The sequence below is a fragment of the Pelobates fuscus genome, chromosome 4 (genome assembly GCF_036172605.1).
Source record: "Pelobates fuscus isolate aPelFus1 chromosome 4, aPelFus1.pri, whole genome shotgun sequence".
In the NCBI taxonomy this organism is placed as follows: Eukaryota; Metazoa; Chordata; class Amphibia; order Anura; family Pelobatidae; genus Pelobates; species Pelobates fuscus.
The window spans coordinates 327,904,237-327,919,316 of record NC_086320.1 but is presented as its reverse complement, the minus strand read 5'-3'; the positions used below and the strand labels follow the sequence as shown (position 1 = coordinate 327,919,316).

The following is a 15,080-nucleotide window of genomic DNA, read 5'->3' as shown; positions in this document are numbered from 1 at the left end:
TATAAACCGAACAGAAGAGGATCAGGATAGTCCTCCTGAGTCAGATAAGCATTGAGATATTCATTGTTCAGTTAGTTTTCCTTATACTATACCAATCCATACTTTGTAAGTTTGTATTTATATGGCTGTTCTGTTTTTTATCATTTCGCAATAAAAACTTTGCTAAGGAAGGGTCTACTTTATGAAATATGGTCCTTCTTTCAATAGATCAGCTAAGGTCAAGAAGGTTTATTAATTGGTTTTCCTGTACAAAATCCTTTATTTCTCACACACTGTATACATTCACTTTTGGGTGTTGTTTACACTAAATCCAGTCATTAAATGAAACGTGGAAAATAAATCAATATTCTAAAACTTTCAATAGGAGAAATGTAAGGTAAACAAACATTTTAATGGCAAAAAAGTGTCTATATTTACATTACTTATTGTAGTTTAAAATTAGACATCTTATGAGCAAAGTATCAATGAAATCATAAACCAAAAACATATTGTAATTCATTTTATGCTAAAAACAAAAACATGGGAGTTGCTTTAAATGAAGAAACTACAGAATTATATGGAAAAAAAAATTATATACAAAATACGAAAAAAATGAAAAAAATTCCAAGGTTATTCACTAGTGAGAATTCAAAGTGAATTTCAAATTTAAAGGGACTCAATAGTCACCAGAACAACTACAGCTTATTGCATTTGTTCTGGTGAGTAGAATAATTATCTTCAGGCTTTTTGCTGGAAAAATTGTCTTTTCAGAGAAAATGCAGTGTTTATATTACAGCCTAGTGATAACTCCACTGGCCACTCCTCAGATGGCTGATAGAGATCCTTCCTGGGTCATGGCTGCCTAAAATGCATCCAAACATTCAGTGTTTCCACCCTCTGCATGCAGCCACTGAACTTCTCATAGAGATTCATTGATTCAATTCATCTCTATGAGGAGATGCTGATTGGCCAGGGCTGTGTTTGAATTGTGCTGGCTCTGCCCCTGATCTGCCTCTTTGTCAGTCTCAGCTAATCCTATGGGGAAGCATTGTGATTGGATCAGGCTACCACTTCTGCTGATGTCAGCAAGCAGTGGGCAGGTCTAAAGGAAACGTGCATGCAGCTGCAGACATGAATACAAGTAAGATTTTACTATTTTTAGGGAGGCATGAGGGGGACAGGGGGTGGTGGTTTTAACCCTATAGGGTCAGGAATACATGTTTGTGTTCCTGACCCTATAGTGCACCTTTAAGGTTAAAACAGCTGAACTGTAAACATTCTCTAGGTCAGCTATGCTTTCAGTTCATCTTTTCTGACCTTATATGGGAAATTCACTCTGAATGGCCACTTTAGTGAATAACTCTGCTTCCCTGCTTAATTACTCAACTGTTATACCTGGGTGTTTTTTTGTTTTTGTTTTAATATCATTGAGGTAAACAGCTTCTATTTATGTATTCATAATGTCTCCACGAACAGGATTGATTTTGATCTGATGAGCAACAAGTACAATATTAAAGTAATTTATAATTTAATTTACTTATGAAAGAAAGTTTTCTACATGTTGTTAAAATTAATTTGAAACTGTAAAAGCAAATTTTAGAAATAGGACATTAAAAAGCACTAGCAATCGTTGTCTGATATAATGAGCATCAACTCCAACTGGATTCACATTTGACATATGTTACATACCTTCTCAGATAAATACTGTTCATATATCCCAACAGCAGCTGCTCTTAAAAGGTCCTTTGTTTGGTTGGTCTGATGCTTCCCATCCCGTTGTCGACTACGCAACACCTCTAGCTGCTGCTGTGCTGTAACCCGGTATCCCTCCACTGTAAGCCAGAAGAAGAGATGTGCTTGCCCACCGGTCTGCTGCATAAAATCTATGGCAACACAAGATATGCATGTCAGACTATATGTAAACTCACTGTGCATGTAGCATTTAAAAGTTGGATTCTGTTTTTCTCTATGTCTGTTAACATGGTTAGTTGATCTGAATAATATCGCATTCATTTGTGATTTCTGGGGCATGGATTTCAGTACAGAATGTGTTGTATTCTTATTGACAGAGTGTGCTATACAAGTGTTCGAAATAGAGATTGTCCCAAGATAGCGCCTGCATTGACTGAATAAATCTCCCCCAAATTTTTGCAGCTTTGCTTTTATAATTCAATTTCGAAGAAATATGTCCCTCTTACATGATGCAAGCATTTCAATAATACAAATAAATGTACCATTTATAAAAACACAGAAGTCCCATTACCAGCACATCTTGTGTTATGCTTTTTTTTTATTAAATGCCAATAAAGTTTTTAAAATTTACTGAAATATTTAGGCCTACTAAAGACTAAACTCAAATTTGTGTTGCTGTCTGGAGATGGACCAATTATGTATGTCCATCCATCATACCTAGTTTTCTGAGTGTTTATATTATTGATGAACATGCATTCAGTAAGGCTGAACTGCAAGGAAAACTGTAAAAAGTTGTGTATATATATATATTTTGCAGATATTTTCACAGAGCTATGCACAATTATCTGAAATGTTCATTTTAAAACAGTAATCTACTTATATCAAGACCTGCCTAGTATGACTGATGTGTGTCATCAACTATTCTGCTCTCTACTGCATCTGTAGCGAGTACCATATCGGCCACAAGAACCACAAGAACTCTTAATGTTGCAAAAGAAAATCTATATTGTATGGATTAAATGACCAGGCCATGAAGACTTTAACATTAAGTCCAGGAGCTTGAATACTCATGCTATAGTAAACATCCATAATATCCTAGGACACTGCACATATACCCAGTGGGTTGTTGTGGTTATGATACTTAGAGCGCCCTTTTAACTAATTTCAGCAAACAGTATATGAGTAAATGGATCAGCCATCAGAGTGGAAATGAGACAGACATGATCTGATCAAGTGTTAGTGTCTATCAGAGAACATCCATCTAAGCTTGCTTATAAAGCACCTACAAATGCCACAGTGCTCTACAGTGTGCAAACATGCATTAAGGTGGTATTTTGAAGGTTACAATAAACAGCAACAAAAGGTGAGGAGACTACCGTTCCAAATAGCTTACACACAGATTGTTAATTAAATGGTTGCTGCAAGTATCATAACCACTACAGCCCGATGTAATGGTTATGATCTCAGGGGTATTCTGGCCCCATTTTGTGGTAATGAGACAAACAGGTTTACATTGGTTTGCCATCTTACCTCTTGGCAGGCGCCGAACGTCCTCCAGTAGCAAGTGATGACATTCGGCATCTGCAGAGCTGCAGAAGCTGTAAGTAGATCCCGCCAGACATTCACTGGCCGATTGAGCCAGCTAAATGCTCTCAGCCAATGAATGCAACTCTGTGCATAGAAATATAAAACTGATCCAGTCCACAGCAAGTAATGATGATTTCAGGATGCTGCTGGGGGTGAAGTTACACCTCCAACAGCAAAGGGGATAAATTCCATATGTGCAGCACTTCAAAGCGAATAAGCTGAATATACACACTGCAAACCCCATAACCACTTCAACACACAAGTGTGCTAGTAGTTTTAAGTATGATCCAAAATATATACAGATTTAACACCTATTTTTTTTCCCCACTGAAAAATGGTGTTTGACAGATTACATTTCAGTCTGAAAAACCTTGCTAAATGGCCAAGAAAATGAAAAAAATAAATCCCAAATCAGGAAACTAAACATACATGTATGGTGAAATGCCATCCAGTTCATGCCACCAGCATGTTCTATAAGTGTTTAAAGACAGACTATGATAAATGAGGATCTAAAATAGGAAATGCCATGTGTGCAAATAGGGGTCCTATCAATAAATAGCTAAGAAGCAGTACTCTAAGTGATGCACTTTATAAAACCTGCACTTAGCAAAATAGTTTCTCTGGGAGATTTATATAGAGATTAGGTTTTACTTACCCATAAAAAACTGCAGTGCAACATTATCTACAAGAATTTTGTCCAAGGGAACTGTGCAAAGTTTTCCAAAGTTTGCAGCCAATTTAACAGCATCAATTTCCTGCAGGAGAAAAAAAAAACACATTAAAATGCTTGTTTTTGCTTAATTTTCACACTTACCTTTTCATTTTCTAGACTAAAAAGGAGCAGTATATCATTTGCATGTAAAAAAATAAATAGGAAAAAAAAAATAAACTAAATATAAAAAATAAAAATAAAAATAAGCTCAAAAGGTAGACTAATGGTATTGCATTAACTAAACTGCAATAAATGCAGTTACAAAAACTACATAAAAACAAAAGCTTATATGAATTATTATCTACAGCTTTCTTTCTTTCATTTTTTTTTTTTTTTTTTTTTTTAACTTGTAGGAAACACTATAACAGTATATATGTATTGCATGGTTTAAATTCAGGTTTAAATGAAGGAAGAAGTCTCAATATCCTACCTGCTTGAAAGACTAATACTGTAGTTAACCCAGTGGTTCTCAAACACTTCAAAGCACCCTTAATATTTCAATATTTTTCCCAAGGCATCCCAAGTCAAAATTTCAAGGTTGCGTATCTGTACATTGCTGCGGCATTTACTGGCGCTATAGTGTAATATAAAGTGTTGGTGTTTGAAGGGGTGCTTGTGTCTGTATGTAATGTTCACTTTTAAATGTGGATGTACATTTGTGTGAAGTATTTGTGTTTGAGTGAAGGCGTGTTTGTATATTTTGTTTGAATGCAGGGGTGTGTATGTAATATTTGAGTTAGATTGCAGGAGTGTGCTTGTATGTTGTGCTGGTGTTTGACTGCTTGGATATATGCACATACACTACCACATACATACATACACACACACACAGATGGATATAAATTCACAGACACATTCATATAGACACCGACACAGACGCCAACATTATATATAAACACATCCCTGCATTCAAACACCAACACTACATACAAACACACCCCTACATTCACTCGCACATACTCCATACAAAAATATGCTTACATTGAAACACACAAACACTGCTCAGTGCTAAATACAACCCTGCAAATGACAGATCTCCAACTGGCAAAGCATTGTGGGAGTTGAGGGCCCAAAAAATCCTTGTACCAGGTTGCTCTCTTTGTTAGTTCAGCCCAGGAGATCTGATAACCAAGCTATCCAGTGCCAAAAAGGGACTACTGTAATAACTTGAACCTGGTCTGTTCTTATCTTCTTCAGTATTCTTGGAATTAGAAAAAATGGAGGAAAAAAACATATGCAAGAAATGCAATAGTATCGAGAAAGCATACTGGATTTTCTAGTCTGCAGAGGGTACGGAAGTATCTTGTTTTCCGATGCCATCAGGTCTATTTCAGGTGTAAAAAACAATTAATTACTTCCTTTAAAATTTCAAATGACAGTGGTTTTAGTTTGAAACTGCTATGGTGTTTTCTATAACTTTGATGAGTATTGCCTGTTTACCTAGACGAAGCTGTTCTGCCCAGGTGATAATTCTGGAACATAGCTTCTGAAAGTAGTCTGACCTTGCTCCCCCTGCTTGTTGATGTAAGTTACTGAGGTTGAATTGTCTGTGAGTATCAGTATGACATGGTTATGCAGATCCTTCTGAACACCCCACTGCAGTTTTGGAGATGTTATAAACCAGTAATCTAGCCACCACTATTTGGCCCTTGGCAAAGTCACTCAGATGTTTTCGCTTGATCATTTTTTATGCTTATAACACATGTAATTCAAGAATTGACTTTTCACTTGTTGCCTAATGTATCATACCCCTCCTTGACAGGAACCATTGTGATGGTATAATCAATGTTATTGACTTCACCTGTCAGTGTTTTTAATGTTGGGGCTGATCCATATACTTATATAAGTATCCCTTACCGAAACATTCGGACGGAAACTCATATGCTTCCAATTTTAAATTGATCCTTAAGTGAAGTTGTCATGGTGCCTGAAGTCTGTATAGGCAGTGGTTTGCTAGGATACCATCACCAGTTTGGGCTTTAAATATTCTTATGGTGGTTTCACTATCACATTGCGTACGTGCGCGCACTCTGAGGTTGTCTTCCGGGTGTGTGTTTCACATTTATAAGCCCTTCTGGCATGCAGTCATACTCCTCCTTTTTCACCACCTGGCAGGCATGTGGAAGACATTGGAAAGGGAACAGTTTTGGCGCCTGACACGCGTTTTATTTTAACTGAGGTTAAAACACTATAAAACTATGTGCTGAATTTAGAAATATAGTATACACGTGTTAAAAAAATAAATAAAAAAACACTGTAGACAACATAACTCTTAAACGGATTGAAGTGTTATGGTGTCTGTACTCTGTGGGCACCAGGTTCTAGATCTCTACTAAACAGTTTACTCACCCCAGATCAAGAGCATCGGGCATATCTGCTAAACACTTTCAGCCAATCACTCCCCAAACTCTGGCATGGTGCGAGGTGGAAGAATACCTCTGACTGCACCATACCGTAATCATTGGCCAGGCTTCGAGCTGAAGGGTGCAGAGAATCCTTACTAAACAGCAAGTATGCAGTTTAGTAGTGATGCAGGACCCAGTGCCAAAGGATGCAAAGTACCATAACCACTTAAATCTGGAGAAGTGATCACAGTGACAACAGTGTTCCTTTAAGCAAATTTAACAATTGAAGCTAGCAAGGTTAAAAGCCATGACTTACTTTTCCAGACTGCAATCTTTGTATTCTTGTTTCACAAACTTTCTTTACAAATAGTAAGCTGTTTATTTGATTTTTTATCATGTTTATATCTGGGGAAACAAAGTAGAAATTATAGGCATTTCTAATACTATTTCTCAGCTACTTCAAATACTTTAAATATTCCAAAATAAATTAATGTTATGTCACTCATTATAAGCTTTATTAATGGCAGGGGCCATAAAGTCAATTTTACTACTTCCAGTGTTCAATGGATTAAGCACAAGCAACAAGAGACGGTCAGCAACAAGTTGCCAAATCCAATTTACAAGTTACAAGTTAAAGCCAATTCAAGCAATTCATAAAATTGCATTTTGTTGCAATTAGAAACTTGGGAATAAAGGGCACAGTGAAATTAGAACCACGTATCTTTTTTAAAATCCACTTTCCATTTAGTAGAGGAAATTACGACATTAAACCAAATGTTGAGCCATTTTAATATTTCTGCTCCACAAAAAGAGTAAAGTTTCTCAATAGTTAGTTTCTCCATATGAGCATCGAATTGAACAGGTCATTTAGTTACTGGCCATTAAAAGATTAGGACAGATCATGACAAAATGTACACCAGCAGCTATAGCTTAATGTTCATATAACCTCCTGAAAGCATATCAACATCACCACAATTCTTATGAAATGGGTAAGTATGCAGAATAAACCTATGATACAACTTAAAGGAACAAACCAAGCACCATAATGATGCCCGGGATGACCTTGTGCTCTTCCAATATAAGCAGTTAAACCATTTAAGAACAATTTACATGGGTTCCTCTAGGAGCCCATGTGGTCACAGACCTACTTTCAGATACACCTTCAAGGTTATTCATGTTTGTTCTACTTCGCTAAACAGGACTATGGAGAGCTTCTCTTACTGGCTGAGAGTCAGTTGATGCACCTTTCAGCTTGTCTGCTAACCTATAACAATGAATCAGTACATCAGCAATAATATGGAGAGACTTACAGTTGATACTCCTGGGAACCTTCACTTTAAAGTCTGTCCCCATCTCTTTGAAGACTGAACACCTAGTTTAATCATCACAGAGACAAGGGACAAGCAAGAGTTTGCAGCCGACCAACAGCTGCATGCTTCTCTCACCCAACTTACTGACAGACCTTTAAAGCGCTTTGTCTGCAGTTTGGCAAATAGGTTAAAACATATAATTGCAGGGTCTGTATTCTGGCAGCCTAACCACTTCAATAAGCTGAAGTGGTTATGGTGCCTACAGCTTCCCTTTGAAAATGGAGCTTAATGTTTAAGGAAAAAGCAGGCTATGTTTTCTGACCTTTTTCTGTCTGTGAGATCAACAAAAATAACAACAACCGTCTCATGTAATTTGGTGAAGGTGAAAGTTTTAGAAATCAAAAGACATTAAGATAAACTATGAATAATACTGAAAATTAACCAATACAATTTTTTTGTGCATACCATCTCCCACAGTGTCCAATGATCGACGATATTGTAATTCTTCTGCAGCTCTGTCTCTCACAGCTTCCAGTTCCCCTATATTGTCACTTAATTTAATAACATTCATGAAGGCCTCATAGTTGCAATTTGAATCATGAATCTGAAAATGCAATTAATATTACAATGATGGAAACCGGATTGTTACTGGGGGAGCAATTGCGGTAAGCACAAAGATTAACCAAACAGAATGACAGACAAACACTAAGGTGTTTATACAATGTGTACAGAATTGTAGTGAACTTTAAACTTAACTGGAAAATGTAGGCAAAAATAGCAGATTTGGAAACAAAAATTCCATCTGCCTATACTTCGGAGGTTTTAACTCACTACAAGTCAATGTTTAGTGAATAAATCCTTAAGTCTTAAAACGTAACCCTCAAAACTGATCCCCCAAAGCTATTGCTTAGATTATACAGCATTTTTCAGGCTCCAGCAAGCGGTCCAAAATAAACAGCTAAAGCATCACAGGCAGCAATACATTATTTACTGTGGCCTCACTGCCTTTATGCAGCTTAGAATCAAGAACAGTGGAGACCAAGACATTTTCTGCTTTAATTTTACTGTGAACATTTTGATACTTTTAGGACCTTCAAGACTTTCAGGTTTGAGCAGATTAAAGGACCACTATAGGCACCCAGACCCTAGTTTTAACCCTGCAGCTGAAAAAATACTGAGGGTTAATCCAGCCTCTAGAGGCTGTCTCCCTGACAGCCACTAGAGGCGCTTTCGCGATTTACACTGAGTAAATCGCACTTATTGGTTTCTGGACTTCCTTGCGGAGTCCAGTGTCAAAAAAGATCCCGATAGGAAAGCATTATTGGCAGGTTTGAATGCGCGCACTCCTCTGGCTGCGCATTCAGCTCCACTCGGGAGCTGACGTCTATGGAGGAGGAGAGGTCAAGGTCAAGGTCAGCAAATAAATGGTTAATTTTATATATTTGTATTTCTAATGCTCTAGTGTTCCTTTATAGGGAAACTACTGCTAAACCAAGAAGGTCTTTGTAGTGTGGCATAAATAATAGCATTGTGTTATGAGTGAGTGCTTGCATTAACATGAAATCCATTTTACATTAATCTCTGGAATATAATTCGGACAGGATTTTTCTAATAAAACTGCAGTTTGATTTCATTCCTATGGAATCCCCTTAAAAATTGTGTAAAGGGATTGTACCATACTTTTAGCAACACAAAGTTTTTTGTTTAGGAGTATGAGAGAAAGGAAAATCTAAAACAGAGCAATGTGTACAAAACCAATTCAAACAATAGATAATTACATGAAATCTGGCATCAATATTGCTTTGGAAATTCTTTGCTGCAAACCTTGACAAATTACGTTGACATTTTATTTACAAAAGGAGTGGAATGTCAAGGTCAGCTGTGGATAACGGATATTATTCGTACAACATTTCAACAGATATGTTTTTTTCAGCTTTACCAATGGTAAAAGCAAAGGCTAAAAATGAGATTTAGCACTACAAATGTATTTATACACTTAATAGTCACTGCCATACAAAATATAGATACAATTTTGCATTACAGATAAAATTATTTTAGCGTGACATGTCCACTTTACATTTAAACAGAATGATACAAATCCCCCTGTCCCATATTCATTTAACAAGCCTTTTTTTTTATCTGATGGACATTTACTTTACTCACCATCCAAATGATATATTGATTAATATAATCAGGATCACTGAGTTGATTTATTAAAGGAAGAAGAATTCCTCGTGAAAGGATTTCCTGTGGAAAATGAAGAAACAGGTATTTTGGAAGATTAAAACTGCTGTCACGGTTTAAACTGGTAATGTGCAGAAAGCAGACCAGTCACATGAAGAATACACTTATTTTCTTCTTTCTCAAAAGGCTCAGAGGTTTTATATATAAAGCAACAGCTTTTCTAATGGGAAAAACATTCTGCTAGGACAATATAAACAGCATATGTTTTTTTTTTCACACTCTGTGTAACAAAGTTCAAATATATGAATTCAATATGAACAAGTATGATTATGCTTACATGACTTAAAGTACAATTTTCTGCAATTTAGGAGTTAAGTCACTTTGTTTATGCAGCCTTAGTCACCTCCCTACATGTGACTTACACAGCCTTCCTAAACAGATCCTGTAAAGAGTCATCTAATGTTTGCACTTCCTTTATTGCAAATTCTGTTTAATGAAGAATTTCTTAACTAGTGCTGTGTTAATAGCTTGCTAGACCCTGCAGGAGATCCTTGTATGTAATGAAAGGTCAATTTACAGAGCAGGATATTTTAAAGTAAGCAAGGTCTGATTGATAATTATATAATTTAGTTTTCATGCAAGCTGTGTCAGGAGAGGTATGACTATTGCTGCATAAACAGAAAGAAATGTGATTTAACTCCTAAATAGCAGTAAATTGTGCAGTAAAACTTCAGAGGCGTGATCTATACAATAAAACTACTTCATTAAGCAGACGTTATTTTGGTGACTATAGTGTCCGTTTAAGTTTTTAGTGTAGGGGATATGAAACATCACAAATGTAATTAGCAATTACAAACTACTGAATCATTTTCAAAGTTTAGTCACTGTATGCAGTTTACTTAAATGTTTTAACAAAACAGAGTGAAGACTACATTCATCTCTAAAGACTTTTTTTTTTAATATTACCGGTTATTTTACATAATATGGCGGCAACATGTCTGAAAAATATAAAAAGTTACCCAGATACCAACCAATCTAAAGTGATAAATTGCAGTATGGACGAAGACTATAAATAAATTATTACTACTAGTAATATTTGGTGAGAAAAAAAAAATATTTAGAAACAAAATTGAGCAACTCCATGAAAATCATAGAAGAGGAAATGCAGGAGAGCTTGGGAAAAATAGAACCACTCATGATTTGCTGAAGTGAGACTGTCCATGTGACATAAAGAAGGGATTGTCACGAACGCACCCTACTTCAAGAGTGTGTGTGACGTAATTGTTGTGGTGAAAGGGTTAAAGTACACTATTTGTCTGCGCTACACCGGAAAAAATGATAAAATACCTCTTAACACCACCCACTCTTAAGCATAATAATATAAATATTACTATTTTATTTCTTCCACCACCAAGACAATTCATAAATGGGGTGCCTTGGTCCTTAACTTCCTAAAAGCAACCTATGCCACACCGATAGGCCACCTACCTACAAACCCTAAGACTGAATCAACAGATCGCAGGTCTAACTATCCGAGGAGAGGAATACAAAGTCTCAGCATACGCTGACGACATACTCGACACTAAAAGTCCGAAGCATCATTTAAGACCTTCATTGAGGTCAGCCACACTTATGTGCAAATTTCGGGCTATCAACTCAATACCTCTAAATCAGAGCTCCTGCCAATTAACCTCCCCTTCAAGACCTTGCCTCATTACGCACCGCATTCCCACTTAAAATTTGTCGCACAGAACATCCCTAGGCATCCGACTCACTAACTACTTGGTAACCCTATATGAAGCGAATTACACAATCCTCTTCCGCAAAGCCCATACAGACTTAAATACAGCAAGGAGACCCTTGAAACAAGGGGATCCCAGAGGAAGTAGCTCTGAACACAGAAAAAGGCACATGTATAGTACCAGATAATAAAAGGAAAAAAGGACGGAAGAGAGAGGGGAGTCACATATAAATGGGTAAACGGGTGGAAAGGGTGGAAGCGAGTGAACACAGAGAAACCCTTTCTCCACCCTATACTTCCCACAGCTTCCTAAATAAAAACTAAATAGGAGCTGATAACCCAAAATAAAAATGTGAAGAATCCCTACTATCATAAGGCAGACTGGAAATCCTGTAGACAAATGGGTTAAGCAGACTCAGAATAAATAGCCCTATATAAGTCCAAAAACACCACACAAAGGACTAACGCTGCCTACCTAAAAATCCTGATCCAGATTGTTAAGGATTTTTAGGTCTTTTCTGTGTTCAGAGCTACTTCCTCTGGGATCCCCTTGTTTCAAGGGTCTCCTTGCTGTATCTATTTTTGTTTGGGTTACACCCTATTTTGTAGCTCTGAGGTAGGCTATTATAAGATAGATTCTACAACTTCACATGTTACTGTGACGTTGTGGCTCTACCTTGTATCTCTTTTTTCACTTTCCATACAGACTTAAATCGCTGGAAACCGCTCAGGTTTAGGCAGGGTATCATCAATAAAAATAAACCTACTCCCCCGGTTCCTGTACATGTTCCAAGCCCTCCCAATCCCTTGCAAACCATCAGATACCCGTACTCTTAACCGCGATCGACACCTTCACATGGAACGACCGCAAACCAAGAATGCGCAGATCCACCCTATATATACCCAAAAGATCCTGTGGGCTGGGACTCCCCAACATTACTCTCTACCAACAAGCATCCCACTTAGCACAGATCCAGCATTGGCACGTCCCTCCAGGGAAAAAGAGATGGGTAGATATAGAACACACTATCTTTGGCTATGACCACCCCTTCCTCTACATATGGCTACCGAGATAGCACAGACCATTGCTTACCCAGACATCCCGCACCATTACATACTCGGTAGACCTGTGGGACAAGCTCCGAGACAAATTCAACCTCTCGACTGGACTATCACCACTCACTCCCATCTTGCGTAACAAACTCTTCCCTACCCAGCCTTACACCTTAACACTATGCAAAATTCTAAACCGTGATATCATTCGCTTGGGCCACCTATGCACAGCCAGCAAACTTATTGAATACTTATCGGAAGCCAAAAAAAACATACAATATTTGATCAATTTAGCTTCATACAGCTGAAAAGCTTTGCCTCCACCCCAGCAATCTGACAAGCAGCTACATCGGCCATGATCCCTTTGAACGAGACTGCTTTAGGGCACCCGCCCGAAAAGGACAAATATCAGACATCTACATAACCCTACATCAAAGCCTGGGAATGAGACCTTGGCCCTTCCGACGAACCCACTGACTGGGCCGACATATGGACCTCCCTAACCTCACTTACAATATGCGTTACACACCAAGAGCAAGCCTATAAAATTATATTTCGCTGGTACTACACTCCACATTGCTTAGCAGCAATGCAAGGAGCCAGCTCCTACTTATGCTGGAAACAATGCGGAAAAGTCAGCACCTTTCTCCACTGCTGATGGTAGTGCCCTACAATACAGCATAGCTGGAACAGCATCATAACCCTCCTCACCCGACTCCTACAAAGTCCATTCCTTAAAGACCCAAGAAAGAAAGAAAAACTCGTAGCTAGAATTGCCCTGGCGACCCGAAGAGCAATGGCAGAGCTATGGGCTACCCCGCACATTCCACACCCCCAGATCATACTAAAAAAAATACAAGAAGGCATCCAGATGGACAGACTCACTTCACAAATACAAGATGACCCCCACATCGTTCCACAAAATATGGGACATATGGATCGAGGGAGACACTTCACTACCAGGGTAACCCCCCCCTCCTTCCTCCTCCTCATCCCCTTCACCAACCTGCCCATGGGTAGATGGGGGGCGGTGAGTGGCCACGGGTGCCCAACTTCCCCCTTCCCTCCAGAAGTGGGGGACCACCCAGGGCCATAACCCAGGGAACAGGACGGACCCGGGGACCACCCTATTCCCCAATACCCCCCCATCAATTAAACGGAAGAGACTTTTATACATAACCTGACCCCGCCATACCAGCCTCACCAAGAACACTCCCAACAGCCTAAAAAAACGTAAGGCACTCACAAAGGTGACCATTAGCCTAGCGCTGAGCTCATGACCCAGACCAGGCCAGGCCTCAAGTCCACGAAGGAGCCTAGGGCTCATGGGACCTATCCCCTCTGAACCGAGGGACAAAGCACTACACTTCACGACCCAATACAGGTGACGGTTGAACTATGGACAAGGGTCATCATACAACTACAATACTAAGGTAAAAACCAAGATACATAATTATTGATGCACTGTCCCCTATTCTTATGGTCCTCTTAATGTTGTTATTGCAATTTTGTTATTGTAAATTTTGTCATTGTAATTTTGTTATTGCATCTGTGAACACTGATGCAAACGTTAAGCAAACTTTAAGAAAATAGTAATGTAAAACTACAAATCAAGAATAAAAAAAAAAAATAAAAAAAAAAGGATGAAGGAGTCAGTCTAAACTTCATCCCTCAATGTACAGTTCTATGAAAGTCTTCCAGGATGCTGATTGACTAAACAAATATCAGCTGGGGAAGATACTCACCCCCAGAATCCACGCCCCTGATTGGATGAAGACGAGCACACGGACCAATTGAAGAAGAGGGAGCCCTTTTTAAGAAAATCAGCAGGCAAGCAGGATACACCGATTGAGAAAGGGTTAAACGCATATCGGAGGAGGAACAAGGACAATTTGTTTGTATTCTTGGCAGCTAGCTTTTTATTTTTGCTACTTTTGTTTTAATTGTTATGTTTATGAAATAATATAGTCCTATAAATCACTCCTGCCTGCTTGCTTGAAAAGGAGGGTGTGCCCCCTCAGAGGCACAGAGCGCTATCAACTTGAGCCAGGCATTAGGGGCTCTGGAATAAGTAAGCAAGATCTTTTTTGTATATCTGTTTTATCATACCTTACATACTACACCAGAATTCTACTGGTTTCCCCACTTCTTTTTCTTTTTATATACCATATTTAAGCAGACAGAAGAGGGGATTGTGTCACCTAGTACACTTCTGCCTATACTACCTGAGTTGGTCCTGGAAGGCTCATTCCCATGTGAGTTGGACCATTGGACACCTACAGTCCACTTATACCCCTGACGTTATTATACTATTAGTCCCTTTTTTCCCCTCCATTTTACAGCTTAATCCCTACGTCCCAACAAAGGGTAGATATATCCTACAGTACACCTTACACGCTCCACTTCTCTGGTTGGTGTATTGTAACACCTTCTGTTTTTGATTGTTGATTCTCTAAACTTAACTCCCTTAATAAAAG

At 38.4% G+C, this 15,080-nt stretch overlaps 1 protein-coding gene across 2 annotated transcripts in view; it reads right to left on the bottom strand.

Moving 5' to 3' along the window:
- Window positions 1–15,080, bottom strand: part of SNX13 (sorting nexin 13) — a 132,053-nt gene that overhangs the window by 43,718 nt on the left and 73,255 nt on the right. For both annotated transcript variants that reach the window (XM_063452396.1, XM_063452395.1), the window contains exons 9-13: window positions 9,789–9,872; window positions 8,091–8,229; window positions 6,632–6,720; window positions 3,914–4,013; window positions 1,669–1,862 (exon numbers count right to left, since the gene is read on the bottom strand). In XM_063452396.1, coding sequence (XP_063308466.1) covers window positions 1,669–1,862; window positions 3,914–4,013; window positions 6,632–6,720; window positions 8,091–8,229; window positions 9,789–9,872 — 606 coding nt within the window. The remainder of the gene's footprint in view (window positions 1–1,668; window positions 1,863–3,913; window positions 4,014–6,631; window positions 6,721–8,090; window positions 8,230–9,788; window positions 9,873–15,080) is intronic.